Source organism: Dama dama, chromosome 5 (assembly GCF_033118175.1).
Source record: "Dama dama isolate Ldn47 chromosome 5, ASM3311817v1, whole genome shotgun sequence".
Classification (NCBI taxonomy): Eukaryota; Metazoa; Chordata; class Mammalia; order Artiodactyla; family Cervidae; genus Dama; species Dama dama.
In genome coordinates, this window is record NC_083685.1 from 62,925,550 (window position 1) to 62,944,090 (window position 18,541).

The 18,541-nt window shown below is 34.8% G+C and overlaps 1 protein-coding gene across 2 annotated transcripts in view; it reads right to left on the reverse strand.

Annotated features, from left to right (window-relative positions):
• The window catches only part of LRBA (LPS responsive beige-like anchor protein), a 725,050-nt gene that overhangs the window by 527,394 nt on the left and 179,115 nt on the right, over nucleotides 1–18,541 (reverse strand). For both annotated transcript variants that reach the window (XM_061142480.1, XM_061142479.1), the window contains exons 31-32: nucleotides 14,578–14,708; nucleotides 150–228 (exon numbers count right to left, since the gene is read on the reverse strand). In XM_061142480.1, the coding sequence (XP_060998463.1) occupies nucleotides 150–228; nucleotides 14,578–14,708 (210 nt within the window). The remainder of the gene's footprint in view (nucleotides 1–149; nucleotides 229–14,577; nucleotides 14,709–18,541) is intronic.

Here is an 18,541-nt window from a genome sequence, read left to right on the forward strand (position 1 = left end):
TCATCTTCTTTCAGAAATAACTTCTAAAATATTCCCAAGCCTCTAAATGTCATTTTGAAAAAAAAGTAAATTAAAAAAATTATAGCTAGATATTTTAAGAGTTATCAAAAGGAATAAATCACAAATATCCAAATTAATAGCTTGAATACCTCATATTTGAAACTTGGTCTTGTGAAACTGAACCAACTGTTGGAACTGCAGGTAATTTTGCATTAGATGATCTACCACCTATAAGAGAAAATAACCATTTATGGGATGAATAAGAGTTCAAACAAAAAAGCTTTCTTGATACCAAATCACAAAAAAAAAAAAAAATACTATATTGCATTTTGCCAGATACCACAGTTAGTAAAGAACCTGCCTGCCAATGCAGGAGACGCAAGAGATGCAGGTTCAATCCCTGAGTCAGGAAGATCCCCTGGAGAAGGAAATGGCAACCCACTCCAGTATTCTTGCCTGGAAAATCACATGGACAAACAAGTCTGGAGGGCTACAGTCTATGGGGTTGCAAAGAATCCAACATGACTGAGCACGCACACACCCACTACATTTTTAATGGCTATTATAATTTGATGGGACTTCCCTCGTGGCTCATTGGTAAAGAATCTGCCTGCAATGCAGGAGATGTGGGTTTGATCCCTGGGTAGGGAAGATCCCTTGGAGAAGGAAACAGCAAACCTCTCCAGTATTCTTGCCTGGGAAATCCCATGGACAGAGGAGCCTGGCGGGCTACAGTCCATGGGGTTATAAGAGAACTGGACATGACTTAGAGACTAAACAACAGCATAATTTGGATAACATTAAAATCTATCAATTAGCAAGGTTTTTCTTGAATCATTTAATGTATAATTATCACATAAAGGAGTCTTTGCAACCATCAGCTGAAGAAGTAATAGAAAATTCTAAATCACTCAATTGGGATCATGATTCATTCAGTTCAACACCAAATAGCAAAGGACATACACAAGTAGAAACTTCTTAAAACGGAAGCAAAAAGAAGAAACCAGTAATTCCAAATTTACCTTAAATAGGTATGCCTCATTACCATGAAAACTGTCTCTATGCAGTCACTAAATAACTTCTGCTCTATACTTTAAATGCTTCTGAGTCTAGTTCAGCAAACATCATGCAATGACCAACTGAGAACTCTTTCTTAAGTGATGCAAGCAGAACATACACTCCCTCATGGGTGTCCTCACTGTAATTAGGACATAGCCTGATGTTGTGTTTGTCATACTGTATTTCAATTGATTTTTTAAATGTCCTTTTCCCTCGTATACTAATCTTTTTGAAAGCAGAGATCTCATCTTTTTCATCCATCTCTCTGAAACACCTAGATAAAGTAACACCATAGAAGGTTCTCAATTTATAATTGCAGAAATCATTCCCTTAATCAAACCATCTCCCAAATTTTAGCAGGTCATTTTTCCCACCTGGTATATAATTCCCTCTCCATTTCTTATAATTTTATGCCCCTATCTTTGTTCAAACTACTATATAAAATTAATTTCCATCGTGTGATCTAAGTTTACTCTCCAATGAACACTCCCAGATATCCTTATTTTTGTTTATCTGTATTGTTCAATGGCCAACTCACTCTCTTAGAGTACAAACTGTTCACACTATCCTGCCCTATACAAGAGCTAACTCTTCATGTTTTCCAAAAATAACTGTGCTTATAAATTTTACTTGGCAAGAGAAAAATAAATAGCAGGAAATTAACTCTGACAGAGTCAAAGAATGGACAACACACAGTATAGGAAATTTTGAAAAAGTCCAGAAGACTAATTTGTATGATAATTTACTGAGGCTTTGGAGAGTTCTAAAAAGTTCATAAAAGTAGGGGAAAAATAAAATTCCCATTTAAGAATCAGAATATATGAGATAGAAAAGCATTTAATTTAAGCTAGGAGGACGACCTGAAGAAACACAAGGGTCATTTTCTAAGACTGGTAATAGGGTGAAAGAAGAAAAGAGAGGACAAACACGGTGTTAAATGCCACTCTCCAACACAGGGATTGCAAGAGTCACTGGAACTCAACTGGGATGGGATCCTAACAACGTGGAGGGTATACGTACAGGAGATGTACATATTTTGCTTGCACTGGCAGTCCAGGAAGTAAAATTTCCATTTCTAAAAACAATGTCTTAAAAGGACGCCAAGTTAGTATCAGAGCAGACTGAAATCCCATCACAATTCTATAGAGGGATGGACCAAGAAAGGCAGCAGACATATTGAAGCAAATGAAACAAAGATGCAAAGCTTACACACAAGGAGGGAAGAGAGGTTTGAAGAACTTTGCAATCTATCAGGATGCACTATCAAAGATCTGCTGCAGAAAAACTGGTGTGGACAGAAAGACAGATAAGAGAGAAACAGAAGAAGAAATTTCCATCTAGCATGTAGAAAAAAAGATGGCAGCAACAGGTAGAAAAGCAGCCTCTTTGACATTTGGGAGCTGACCCTGTAATGTCAACTAGGCCCTGGTGTGGTCAAGGGCTGGCTTTAGAACCTACAACTAGGTCATGGTGTTCTCTCGCTGACTGTGAACAATTTCATAGAACAGCAACATCAAACAATGCCATGTCATGACCATAATGAACCAACATGAAATACCACTCTGTAATCATATCCCAAAAGACCAAAACATGAATTCCGGTCAAGTAACAAAGATGGTCAAACATCCCAAATTCTAATATGAAAGCCTGTTATTTCTTTACTAATTAGAGCTTTAGCCTCCATCAAGTCTTCCACGAGTCTAGATAAGATTTAACTAAGGTATCTAAAATCACAGAATTACCCATGCTTCTTGACAGTACCTAATTCAGAAGAAAGGCCCATTTCCATAACCCTGCCCTCAAATTATCATTTTTTTCCCCAATTATATTTACCCAATGCATGGATACATCCTGATTTTTACATTCAGAAATGTTCTGTACAAGCCCTCCTAGTCCCAGTCCTTTTCCAAAGGCAGCCACTATTGGCAGTTTGGAAACATATCCTTCTGGACTGTTCTCTACACTTACATACAAACTCAAATCCTTTAATAAATCGTTTTCCCGGAGACATCCCAAGTTTTCTCATTGTGTACATTCTCCCTCACTGAATTAATTTATTCAAACAAAGGTTTATTACTAGGATCTTGATTGGAGGACACTGATACAGACTTCAGATGATGTCATCAGAGAAAAGATAGGAATCGTGGGCTTATTTTAAAAGAAACAGAATTTAAGAAATCTCTAAGTAAGAATTATTTTCCATAACAATCTATTTCATCATGGTAAGATGCACATTCTTCCACATGAAAACATCTCTTAAATCAATGAATTTTACAAAGGTATCTTAACAAGTAGTTAACCAGAAGTTGAAACATAATTGTGAGAAAGCTAGATAAAATCAGGAAAGCAACAGAATCAAATCTGTAATTTGGTAAATGACTAAAGGAGGAGGAATGCAGTAACTCTGAGTTCATTGTTTTGACAATCTACAACCTCAAGATTATATAAACTAGAGGAAAAACAGTTGTAAAATATAAGTATATCATAGAGGACACATATGCCTTGGAGATATTTTGCGTTCAGGTCCATACCACAGCAATAATGTAAATATCACAACAAAGCAAGTTTTTTGGTTTCCCAGTGCATAAAAATCCATTTGACACCATAGGGTTACAACATACTTTCAATCTGTTACAAAATTTTTTTTAATTTTTAAAAATATATTTAAACCACACTATATCTGAAAACCACAGTAAAGTGAAGCACAGTACTGCATTCTTTTACAAATTGTGTTTTTTACAAATTGAAGGTCTGTGGCAACTCTGTGTCAAGCAAGTGTATGGACACCATTTCTCCAATGATAATTGCTCACATCACATCTAAGCACCCACATTTTGGTGATTCTCATATTTCAAACTTTTTTTCTTTTTTTATTATATGTATTATGGTGATCTATAATCAGTGATCTCTGATGTTATTATTGCAAAACTATTATGACTGAAGGCTTCAGTTATGGTTAGCACTTTTAATAATAAATTAGTTTAAATTAAGGTATACACATGGTATTTTTAGACATAATGCTATAGGATAGTGTAAATAACTTTTATATGCACTGGGAGACAAAAAATTCATGTGACTCACTTTGTGATACTCACTTTATTGCAGTGGTCTCCAAGATATGCCTGTATATTGGATACATACTCTTATTAACATACATATCTATTTAGTACAGTCCCTAACCTGACCACTGAGAGGACCTGAGAGCATCTAACACCTGACTGTATGCACCCTGGCTTTTAAGTACTATACCCCACTATATAAACAAACAGAAACAGTTAACTTAGTATCTGTGGAAGAAAAGCACAAAATGAACTTGAAACATCTACTATTGTTTTTTAGAAGGCAAGGAATTGTCCAAGGAATGACAGGATACGTCACAGTGGCAAAGGAGCCAGCATAAAGGGACTCCCACCTACCAAGATGAAGACAATCTGAACGTGACAATAACAACAGGAACTGATTATAACACACCCAATGAAACAGGAAGCCATGAAGTCATACTGATAAAACTGATAAAATTAACAATCTGGAAAATAGGATATTTAAAGGATTTCAAAGTAGATCTCGACAAAACAGTTATTAATTGCAACTCTACAATATAGAAACCTGGCAGTTGGAGAAGGAAATGGCAACCCACTCCAGTATTCTTGCCTGGAGAATCCCATGGATGGAGGAGCCTGGTGGGCCATAGTCCAAGGGGTCGCAAAGAGTCGGATATGACTGAGCGACTTCACTTTCACTTTCACTTTCAACCCTCAGCTAAGACGACTGTCAGCTCTAGTGTTTGCTATTGTTTTCTTGAGTTCTCAAAGACCTGTGACCATATTTTTTTAAGTTGCCTGTTTTCTAATTGCATCACTTTACACACTGTTGTCTAATAATATGTGGTATTTAGAATGCCTTCTTAATTATTTTGAGCAGCCATTGCCTGTATTTTCTTAGCACCTCCTTGGTTTTCTTACGTGAACTCATCTGACAGGGAAATGCAGCTTTTTTGTTTGCCCTCTCTGCATACTGGACCGTCTGAGTCAGTGTTCTAACTAATCCCTGATGGTCTCTGAGCTACTGTTCTACCAGACTCAGTAGTTATTGCTTCAGGAATTTTTCGGTAGAATTGGTCCTATTAGGAGACTCTTGGTGTCACCTTTGTTATCTTAAAAGCTGGTCCCTTCGCTGAGGCTCTTAATTTTTTGAAAACTTGATTCTATTTCAGCTGAAAATTGGCAAGGCTATTTAAAAAATTGATGGAAGCCATTTAACAAATTGAAAAGTAATCGCAAACAACATTGGGTAGTTGTGACTTTCAGTTCTGTATCAGCTGAATTTTTGTGCTCTTTTCCCTGTGTACGTGGTGGTTCTATTTTTCTCCAATAAAACTTTTTATTTAAAAAAAAAAAAAAAGAAACCTGGCAGTTATACTTTAATCAAGTGATGAAAGTGGTCACTGTCAAGCATTTTAACAGATCAAAATTGTGCACCATATGATTAGATTCTTTCCTTCTCTGTCTCAGGACAGTCCTACCAGAGAAATATAATGATTTTAATCAAAAGGAAATATCAGATCAACCCAAATTCAGGGACACTCATTTAGTTGTTCCCAATATTTTACAATAAACAATGTTTTATATATGCTTATATAAATCTATATGCACTCCTTTATATCCTTGAAGTAACTTCCTGAAGTCAATAAGCCCAAAGTTTAACTGTTGATACACACTGGCTTCCCTGGTAGCTCAGCTGGTAAAGAATCCACCCATAATGCAGAAGACCTCCATTTGAACCCTGGGTTGGGAAGATCCCCTGGAGAAAGGGATACACTATCCACTCCAGTATTCTTGGGCTCCCCTGGTGGCTCAGATGGTAAAGAATTTGCCTGCAACACAGGAGACCTGGGTTCAATCCCTGGGTTGGGAAGATCCCTTGGAGAAGGGAAAGGCTACCCACTCCAATATTCTTGCCCGAAGAATTCCACGGACAGAGGAGCCTTGAAGGCTACAGTCCATGGGGTCGCAAAAAGTTGGACACAACTGAGTGACTTTCACTTGCACACACTGTCAAATTGCCCTAAAGAAAGAAAAAGTAATCCCCACTTCTTCGATTATTAATAAAATTGAATATATTTTTCCCAATTGACAGGAAACAAAACAGGAAACATAATAGACTGTTCTGATCTTTTGAGTATTTTTATTGGAATGTTGTTCTTTATGATTCCACTCATCAGCCACCCACAACCAAAGCATTTTCAAATTGAATCCTAGCTCTATCAATGTAAGGTCAGTTTGTTTGATAACAAGTACCCTTAAGAGGTTACAGGACACATGTTGAGGGCAAAGAGAAAGGACTCTGTCGCTCACTGTGTGGCCTTGGGCAAAGTTACTTAAGCTCTCCCTGCTTTCCTCACCTCATCTACAAAATGAACAGTGATACTGACGTCACAGGATTATTTCAAGGACTAAATACTGAGAACCTATACCGCAGCAAACATACACTGACAGTTTCCCCTCCTACTCTTCTATTCTAGGATCACCTTTAAAATACTGAAAGGAACTTATCATGTTTCCCTTTAGTCTGTACTTGAGGTTGACAAGACACCCAAATTTCTCAATGATTATTCATGTGACATTAAGCACAGGTAACTTAAATGAGATGAAGCTTATAACGAAGTACCTTTACAAATTTCCCCATACAAACGTAAGATGAAAGGTAAATTCTTTTGAAAAATCTAGAACCCAATCCCAGATCTCACTGCTATAAAAAGTAGATTGCCAACAGTTTCATTTATCAGACTGGTATAAAAAAACACACAGCCATAAACATTTGGTAAATCTAGCCACTGTCCTCCACAGCCTGTCACTGCCTCACATCATTCCCAAGACTTCCTGGATTACTTCAATTTATCCAGGCACTTTGATGCAGCTTGCTCACTCAACTAAGGCAAAGTTAATTCTGGGTATAGAAAAACAAACCAAGGCTCTAATCAGGGGTTTTGTAGATTTAACTAATTAAGAAATAGTAAAGATCTGGGGTAACTTGACCTTCTGAGAAACATGATTGGTCTTTAGGCAGAATTTGATCAATAATCAGCCGTTGTGATTACAGGTCTCAGCCAAACAGAAACATTTGGAAATGTGGACTATTTTATTGGAGAGCAGGTACTTCAGCAATCTTCCCACAGTTACCCTCTGGATAATCACCCAGCCTCGCTCTCAGTCTGAGCATACTCCTATAAGATGAACTAATCCAGAGTGAATCTCTCTTCTCCACAACACATTTCCTTCCCCTTCCATTGATAATTAGAGCTGACTTTTCTTTTTATTAAGATTACAGTTTCTTGCTGACCTTTCTGCCATACTTACCACCCTGCTCAAGAAAGAGCTATCATTACATAAAAAACTAATAAACTGAACAGAATCTATCTTAATGCATAGGATGGATTTTAAAATGAAGTTAAAGTACACATTTTTTTCATACTGACAAATTTTTTAAAGTACATGTATCAATTCCCATATTTTCACTGCCAAATGATTTCCAGTCTTGCATTCTGAAAATAAAATTTCAAACTGGAATGCAAGATAAGGTGAAATTGAAAATTTTTATTTCTGTCAGGACCAATCCTTCTATTCCCACATAACCCTCATTTAGTGCTTCAAAGACCAAACACTGTTATTACACTCAGTTAATGACACCTGCGATTTTCTAGATTCCTGAGAGCAATATGACCATTGAATCGTGGTTGGCCACTGACTTCTGCTACCAGTGATTAATGAAATATTTCTGAGCTTTGTTTTTAGTGATTGTTTTTAAAGACCATCTTTATTTAGAGTACGTTGGACATTTTCTCTAAAAGGACTAATTGGCATCTTTTCTTAAGCTTTTCTGAAGTTGACAAAAAGGAACATATAAGGTTCAATCTAGTTAAAAATAGAGATAGAAGTAAAAATCTCAAGAAAATGTATAAAATCCACAAAGTAGTTTAAAACATTAGCTTTAACTGTCCAAACTGAATCTAATTTTAATAATAATTAGCTGAAATATATATATCAAAATTTGCAATAAACAAGGAGCATTGAGGGCTCAAAAAAGTAAAAGTAACACAAATAATTCCTTGATACTACCCTAGAAATAATATCAATTTTCAAACCTACATTTTTTACTGTGATCTATAGCAGAAAGGGATTTTCTTTAACCTTTTTAAATCACAAGAAGACACATTATGGAGAAAGATAAATGAATCAATCAGCAACAGTTTTAAGAAAAAGAAAAAAAAAAATCACAAAATTCACACCAGGTGTCCTTCATTCCTACTAGACAGAAAAATGTGACTTCCAAATACATTCTGCATTTTTTCAGCTCAGATTAATCATAAATATACGACAAATTTGTTTTAAACTAATTAAACAATAAAAATAAGTATTTTCAACAAGTGATCACACATGTAATTTCAAAAGCTACTTCCAACCTGTGAAATGCTACTGACTTATCTTTTCCTAATCCGTACACTGACAAACTGTCTCCTTCAAACTGACATTTTTCCAAAAGAACAAAAAGGAAAATGTAAATAGATCATCTGTCTAGCATCTATCCAGAGAATAGCCAATTGTTTACTCAAGGTCCCTAAGGGTCTACATAAATAATGTCCTTTGCAATAAAGTCTCATTAAAACAAATGCCAATATTTAATCCCTAAACACTATAGTTTTCAACTGCACTCTCTCCTTTTCTCCCTCTCTCCCTCACCACCCATTCCAGACCGGTTCAAGGAGGGACAGTCTACATGACAGTTTAAACTCTTCATTAAATAAAAGAAACTTTTATTGAATAAGTAAAGATAAGCCTCTTGGGTCAAACATTATAAAAAGTGAAGAACCAAGTATTTTTCTTTGACAGTAAAAATAAACATTCTAATTAATATCAATAATATGCATGGCTATGATAAAAAGAATATAGAGCCTAATATTCTAATAAAGGTATGATTATTGAATTTTGCAAATTAGCAAACACTCAGCACTTAAAGTACTTAAGAGCAATTCATTTAGATCCTTCATTGAGCTTACTTCAATTCTGTTTTAATCATTTATGCTTTGCAATCACACAAATTTGAAAAATACCACGGGATATTTGAATAAAGCGTAACTGTATCTTAATACGCAGTCTGGGCGCTTAAACCTTTACTGATGAGTAACTTGAAAATCTATAAATTTTGATATATTTCTAAAAACCTCTATTTTGCCTTTTAGTGTTCTTTATAAAAAAATATGCATACACAAAGGGTATACTTTGTTCCCTGGTGAATCTTTTACAACTTACTATGAAAGATCTGTCATTATTATATTAAATGTTTTTGCTAATAAAATGCTACAAGAGCTAAGAAATATTATTCAAACCAAACTCTGAAATTTGAACACTGATAATTATTTGAATAACGTACACTGCTTTAAAATTTATTTACAAATTTATTTTTCACAGAATTATTTTGGAGGTAATGTTTTAACAGAAAAGTCTTTGACCTCACATAAGTTGACAAGCTCTAATTCTTTTTCTGGGATCCAGTCCTAGTTTCTCTTTAATTGTGCCACACATAAAACATAGCAATCACATTTTTACATCAAAATTTCCAAACAGTTTAAACTTTTCTGGTACAAAACTCATGTTTTATGCTTTCTATTCCCATGATTTCTTCCAAGGAAATTCCCATTTTTGCTAATGTACCATCAAGCATATTTTTATTAACTAATAACTATTATTGAATATTAATGGTTCATTTTTTGTTGGTGACTCGCTATAAAATTGAGAACTGAAGTCATCCCACAGCACAAAGATTTATTGTCTACAGGGACAGATATTAACTATACTTTCAAATAAAGAAAATAATCCATGATCAAACCCAAGACTTATACCTAACTTGCTCAGATTTACAAGAATAAACTGCCCAGCCCAGCACATAATCAAAATAATAATTCATTCACAAATCATTTTCCCCAAATCCTGTTTGAGCCAGAAAGATAATAAGATTGAATATATTGTATATAGCCTACTTTTTAATGGCAAATAACTTAAATCAAGAGATCTACCAAAAGGAAAACAAAAAAACCTATCAACTAAAATTATTAACAGCAGAGATAACTCTTTATTTGATTGGATTCCAGGTGACAAAAGAACAGACAAGGGAAGTACGGTAGGCAAAAGCATGAAAAGCAGGGCTGTAGGAGAGTCAGAAACAGGACTTCTTATCAAAGCAATAATGTTCAGGGCAGCAATCAATGGACTGGAATAGAAGCAACAAACTAAAATCAAGATACCACATAAGTGACAACAGGAGCCTAGTGGCAAAAGAAGAGGAAAAAGATATCAAAAGAAGTGACAAAACTAAAGACCACCATCATAAAAACAACTTACAATGATTTAAAACAGAATGAATTAATTTTTTAAATAATGGGAGCTAGAGAGAAAAAGGAAACTACTATAAAATCTACCCCAAAATGGAAGACAGTGGGAACTATTTAGGAAATACTACCACCATAAACTATACAAAATTTAAATAAGCAGAGGGAAACTGGTAAATTATGACTTGGATGCAAAGTGCTTCACTAACTAAAGCCTTTGTGTGGATCACAACAAACTGTGGAAAATTCTTAAAGAGATCAGAATATCAGACCACCTTAACTGTCTGCTGAAAAATCTGTATGAAGGTCAAGAAGCAACAGTTAGAACTGAACATGGAACAACAGACTGGTTCAAAATTGGGAAAGGAGTACATCAAGGCTATATATTGTCACCCTAATTATTTACTTATTTAACTTCTATGCAGGGTACATCAAGTGGAACACCAGGATGGATAAAGCACAAGTTGGAATCAAGACTGCTGGGAGAAATAATAACCTCAGATATATCCAGATGATATACCCTAATGGCAGAAACTGAAGAAGAACTAAAGAGCCTCTTGATGAGGATGAAAGAGGAGAGTGAAAAAACTGGCTTAAAACGCAACACTCAAAAAACCATGACATCCGTTTCATCACTTTATGGCAACAGAAGGGGGAAAAAGTGGAAGCAGTGACAAGTTTTATTTTCTTGGGCTCCAAAATCACTGTGGATGGTGACTGCACCCATGAAATTAAAAGACCCTTGCTCCTTGGAAGGAAAGTTATGACAAACTTAAAGACAGCATATGAAAAAGCAGAGACATCTATCTGCCAACAAAGGTTCATACAGTCAACACTATGGTTTTTCCAGTAGTCATGTATGGATGTGAGAGTTGGACCATGAAGAAGACTGAGCACTGAAGAATTGCTGTCAAACTGTGGTGCTGGAGAAGACTCTTGAGAGTCCCTTGGACTGCATGAAGGTCAAATCAGTCAATCCTAAAGGAAATCAACCCTAAATATTTCTTCAAAGGACTGACACTGAAGCTCCAATACTTTGGCCACCTGATGTGAAGAGCCAACTCACTGGGAAAGATCCTCATGCTGGGAGAGACTGAGGGCAGGATGAGAAGGGGGCAACAGAGGATGACATGGTCAGATGGCATCACCAAGTCAATGAACATGAGTTTGAGCAAACTCTGGGAGATGGTGAAGAACAGGGAAGCTTGCACTCCATGGGGTTGCAAAGAGTCAAACACAATTTAGCAACTGAACAGCAGCAGCATCCAACAATTACAACAGCCTTCAAGACAGATAATTATTCTGTAATTCTGCATATGGCTCTTCAGGGTGAGTATTTTAGATTATAATGACTACTGGAAAATGGCCTCAGAAAAAAATTTATCATAAGGTTTTTATATTAAATAGTAAACTAGCGTGTGTGTTCTCAGTTGTGTCCGACCTTTGCAATCCCATTGACTATAGCACACCACGCTGCTCTGTCCATGGGATTTTCCCAGGCAAGAATACTGGAGTGGGTTGCCATTTCCTCCTCCAGGGGAGCTTCCTGCCTCAGGGGTCCCTGGCAGGTGGATTCCTTATCACTTGTGCCAGCTGGGGAGCCCCGTTTCTATCAAATATTACCTATAACTCAGCCTTTTTCTATTTATATTATTACCCATATCCCAGCTTTCTTTCTATTTATCTCTTCTGAAGACTGCAGGAATTTTTTTCTTTCCCTTGTATCACTGTTATTTATTTTTTTATTTAACATTTTTTGTCTTTATTGAAATAAGTCAGACAAAAACTGCACAAATTTTTAACACTCAGATCCTATTTAATTTGTCCCATAAACTGAAATTAAAGGGCACTGTATTCAAAATAAGATGAAAATACTGAACTTACTACATATGGTCTAGGAAGTTACCAGAAATTAATATTACTGAATTTAGAAGATGGCAGAAAGTTTCATAGATGTTAGTAACATCTGCCTTTTTCCCAACAGGGGGCTTATCTGGAAAAATCACAGCTGATCCTTTTTAAGGCTTTTGGATGGAGGTGAGAGAACAGAAATCTGCATAACTGGTCCAAAATAGATCACCAAATTGCTTCTTCTCCGAAATAAAAAAACAAAACACATCAGAGTATAATGGAACAATAAAGAAGAAGGAAATGCTACTAAAGTACTATACTTATTTTCCTTTATAGTTTCTAAGACAATGAATGATTAAAATATATATACATATAGAACACTACTGCAAGATATTAATGACACAGGAATAAAGAGGGGGTAAAACTGAGAAGGTATAATATGGGAACTCTCTACCTTCCATTCCTATAAACTAAAACATCTAAAAACTAAGGTCTATTACTTTGCTTAAATGTTTTAATAAAACAAAAAACGAGACAGCACAAGGCTGTCTACTACCATTGCAGCTTTTAGTTTCCTTATAAACGTTTTTCTACAACAACTATTTTTCCTAAGTATAAAAATAATATAAGATTACTGATAAATTTTTGAAAAATATACTAAACTTAAAAATTTCAAAAATCAAAATTTCCAGTAATTCATGGGAATAATCATGTAACTTCAGTGTAGATTTCCTTGCTTTTTATATATGAAAAATATATACATACTTCAAATATTTACTAATACACAGCATGTAAAGTGTTGCATGGAATATTTTATTTAACCTACTGTGAGCATTTTCTACTATCACTCAACACTAAGAAAGTTGTAAAGAATTAATCACATTTAAAATTTTTAAAAAATGTTTCTGTTGACACAAGTAAAATAACTACAATGAAAGGGAGGACAAAACAGGGACAATAAACAAACAATTTTAGTCTTTGTTTCTAGAACACAAGCTATGTTAGTACACAGAAAGGAAAAATAAAATGTCCCTGACAGTTGGCTAGTAGAAATATCAAGTTTGAAGCAAAACTCTCTTGAGATATACATATTTACCAAATAAAAGTAGAACAGTGGATAGGAGGACTGAAATGCCCCAAAAGATGAGGGGAAAACATTATTTCTGATTTTAATACAGCCCACCTACTCATTCTTTCAAAATTCCTTCTATTTTTCATTCATCTCATCCTAGAGTAATAAGAAAGAATAAATCCTTTGGGGGATTAATTTTTTTCTAATTTTTGAGTTCTGGGTTTTTTTTAAGGCAATAGCACAACACAGAAAAATACTACTTATATAAAATAATATCCCCCTTGTTTTAACTTGGTCTTTTTTTTCTTACAGACTGCAGCAGGTTTAATAGCAGCCCAAAAGGTATGCCCAAGTTGTAACCCCCAGAACCAAAGAGGACCTCATTTGGAAAAACGATCTTTGTACTTGTGATTGTGGATTTTGAGATGAGATCAGCCTGGATTAAGGTGGGCCCTTGTTTGTGCTCAGCTGTGTGGACTCCTTGCTACCCATGGACTGTAGCCTGCCAGGCTCCTCTGTCCATAGACTTTTCCAGGCAACAATACTGGAGTGGGCTGCCATTTCCTACTCAATAACTTGGTCTTTTTAATATCACATAGCCTTCAAAGTTCACCTGGTATGATCACCAAGTTTCTAATCAACAGCTAGGATTTAAGATCTTGCACTCCAGACTTTGGAAAGAATATAGAAAGAGAGATGGGACAAAAATCAAACTTCAGTAAGAGTTACTGAACTACCAAGACCTACGCCTGAATGATGCCAGACTCGAGGGCAGCATTCCCTTCCCGAGTATCTGATTCAGACACTATGCAAGAGACAGCAGATACCACATGAACATCTGGCAACTGATAAACAGACTCAAAGACCAAATTTCACCAAAACTCTCTCATACTAACCACTACCTATACACATCGCAAGAGCAGGGAGAGGAAAAAAGTATTTTAATAAATCTGTCATTCATTCATCCACCTAATCAGCGGCATCCAATTCATCTCACACTACTATGTTTAAGTGGGAAAAGTACTGAAATCCTTGATTTAATTTATTTCATATTACTCAAATTTATTCAGAAAATCATTCAATAATCAACATCATACTACAAATGTATAATCATTTAAAACATGCCTTACAAAACTTTTTACTTAATCAACAATCCTAAACTTTGTTAAAATGGGATTAAGATTCATGCTGTAGTCACTGGTAACAAACTCACCAGGTGATTCTCCCCCCACATCTGAGGCTTGAGCTGAATCTACTGAAGAAACCACACTAACAGCATTGGTAGGTATACCTGTAAGTGTGGAAGGTAAGACTGCTGATTTTTTTGTTGCAACGATGACACTTCTGTAATAAAGAAAACAAATAGATTTTAAAATACAGAAGACTGAACAATTACATACATTTCAAAACAGAAAATAGGAAACCACCTTCTTTCTACCTTATATCTCTATTTTGATGTACAATTTAGAAAATATTCTCAATAAGAAATCACTTCAATGGTATTCACATTAGATTATTCTTTACTTTTTAGAATCAAGATATTGTTTTATGAAAATATAATAATACATGTTAACATTTAAACTTATATTTACTATATTCTTTAAATTTAGAATCATCTTTAGTTATCCAACTTAAAATATAACCAGAGGTATATACAAAAAAGAAATATGGCATTCATGTGAAGTAACTTTTTCTTAACCTCAGAAGTGAAGCAGAAAGCTCAACAGATTTCTACAAGAATTTTAAAGCACCAGTAAGTTGAAATGATAAAACCTTAGAAATCTTAAAGTAAGAAAATGCAGATATTAACAATTTTTAAACATGTATACAATCAAATTTTTACTTTTCAACCCTCAAAGACTATCTTATAATAATATTACATAGAAAAAACAATGCATACGCATAAAAGCTAGATGTAAAAATATCAACTAGTCAAATTTGTTCATTTCTGTATTATTTAAACACAGGTATTTATGATATACCAATTTCAATTAGAGGGTAATACTTTATGCCAAAATAGTAACTAAAAGACCTTATTAGGCATAACGTAAAAGGCACTTTTAATTGAAGTTAGCTCCATAAACATGCAAAAACCCAGTTAATGAGGTAAAGAGGACAGCTGATATATAATGCACTCCCACAGCAGTGCTTACTTTTAATTACCTGGTGTTAACCATAAGCCTAAAGTCCTCAACATTCAATTTATTTAATCACATCTTTTGTTGACAATATTGTAACTGCAAGCTTCAAGTATTCCCTTAACAGCTTTATTCAGTTTCGAAATAAAGTTACTTAGATACTTGATCCCAATAAATGCATTCAGAAGTGAAAATTATATAATTCCAATACTTTAAAAATACATTTTGTTTCTGCTGCTACATCAGAAAGAGATAACACAAAGTGAAATAGGTTCTGTTTTACTTCAGTGCCTATCACGTGACAGCAAACACTGTCGCCAATTAAATCAAGCTCTCCTGTGCTAGGCACGGCGTGCTCAGTGCTCTCAGTGCTCTCAGTGCTCAGTGTCACATCATTATAAGGGTGACTGCCAATGTCAACTATACACTAAAAAATAGAAGCAACAGCCACCTGAGCCCTCAATCCAAAATGCTGTGCTTAAATTATGGTAGCTTATGTCACAGGAAGATTACTGACTTTAGGGGGAGTGGACGACCCCCTCTCTGCCTGTGTGCGTGTGTGCGTGTGTGCGTGTGTGTGTGTGTGTGTGTGTGTGTGTGTGTGTGTACACGTATGCTGGTAGTGCATTCACAAAACAATACAAAATGTACTTTGTGCATTATCTGCTACAGGCAAAACTTTACAAGCCCATTGTTTAAGAAAATCTGTAGCTATTTATTTGCTAGCAAGCCATTCTGACAGAAGAGGGGCGAACATGGAGGATTTACTCTGATATTTGTTTACAAAAGAAACAACAAGCAAGATCTAGTTTACTCATACAAGAGCCAAGTGCTGATAGGAGCAACAGAATTTAGTATTTAGAAAAGAGAAACTGTTTTTTCTATATTTGAAATCTAAGCCATAAGCCTACCCTATTGTACCAGCAATTCTACTCTTAGAAATTTCCTCACGATAATTAAGTCCACAAAGAATAGATACAATAATATTAAGAAATGCTTTATTGATAACAACCAAAAACTGGAAATAGCCCAGAATCTTTAAGCAGAAAAATGAATTAAAATTTGGTGGCATACATATAGAATGGAATAATAGTAATAAAAAGAAATAAATTACTGATTGATTAACATAACATGTATGAATCCCAAAAGCATTATGTTGAGTGAAGGAAGCCTTATATAGGGGAACACATATTTTGTATTTTCTTTTACATGAAGTTCTAGAAAAGGCAAAATTAATTTATTGTTTAAAAAAATATAGAACAATAATTGCCTGTGGAGGGTGTGACTGGCACTAGCTAGGAAGGAGCATTAAGGAACTTTCAAGACTGAGGGTAACTTGACTGGAAATTTAGGTTACACAGGTGTTTAATTTGTCAAAACTCATAAAACGGTACTCTTAAAAGAATTGTGCCTATCACAGTATGTGCACTTTACCTTAAAAAACCGTACTGGTCTCTGGTTAGAGATCTATGTGCCTTAACCGTTTAAGACTGAAGTGATCTTATGCCTGCAACTTATTGTGAAATGCATAAAATGTAAGTCTGATGGATAGAGAGATGCTTATGTGGAGAACTGTACAATGAAATAAACAAATAAAGGCTAATTGCAGAATCTCAGTGACGGGTCACTAGATGTTCACTGTTCAATACTTTGACCTTCTCTGTATGTTTAACAAAATGATGAAAAGATAGTAACAAAAAATTTACCACAGATGTACCGTAATACACACAATCTCTATTCGTCCAAGGTGGCACAGTTAATAAAAGATAACAAAAGAACCTGACTTCATTTCTGTTCCTTCAAACAAGTGCCATTAATAATGTGTTCAATCATGAATAAGAGCTATCACTTAGTTCAGTAAATATTTATTGTCCAGTATCTTTCACACATTCTCATTCCAGACACACCTGAAGTGTGACTTCCTATTTGAATTTACATCTAACTAGCATTCATTGCTTACAGACTTCTACAATATGCTCTTATGGCTCTTGAACTAAGCATGTACATTATTTCACAACTCCAGTCCTCTGTACATGCTATTTCTCGACCAATATCCCTTCCGCTTAGTCTATTTGCCAGCAGTCTTCCTTTGCAGCTTTCAAAACTGCTCAACGGTTAAGTGTCCCCAGACAGTCAAGTCGATGTTCACTATTCTTTGTGCTATCACATGATCCAGTTATATAAACTTAATAAATACATACATGATCCTATCATATAAACTTAATAAATGATTAATGAATGCTAAGATTAAGCACTGATAATATGTCAAGAATTACTACTCAATTCACAAAATAAACCTAACATACTTATTACTTTCATTTAAAAAACTGAAAAAGTTCAGAAAGGAAAAGTAATTTGTCAAGGTAGATGACAGAACTGCCCCACAATTCTAGATTTATCTAAATAAGGGCCTCTAATTTGAACCAGTTTCTCATAGTGACCTTTAAGTTTTATTGAGATAGAATTCACTTTCCATATAATTTATTCATATACAGTATAAAATTAAATGGTTTTTAGAACTTTCAAAAATTGTGCAACCATCACCACAATTATATTAACATTTAAACATAACTCTATATCATAACCTATAAGCAATAGGAATAAAGATTTCCAAGATATAAAGTTATTAATACATATGTACTCATACTAAAATACAAAAATGTATCTGCTCAGAAACAGAAAAACTGCATTCTTTAGCACATTCTTTAGTACATAATAGAAAAATAGAATTAATCAATTTCCATATTCAATGATGGTTTCAAATCACCTCTGAGAAAGTAATATAATAATGCTTTAGCTTTGGGCCACATAAAAACAAAGAAAATTCAGTCAAAAAGATTTACTTAGAAGGACATTAAGTAGGAGGCAAATTTCATGATATTTTCACTCCCTTTACTGTTTTTATTATTATAAACTATAAATTTTCTGTGTAAAAGACTAAAATCTTCAACACAAGGGTATATTTAAGCTACCACACTTATCATGTATAAAAGTGTAAATCTAAACTGTTAGTAATGTTGGTGTTTAGTTGCTAAGTTG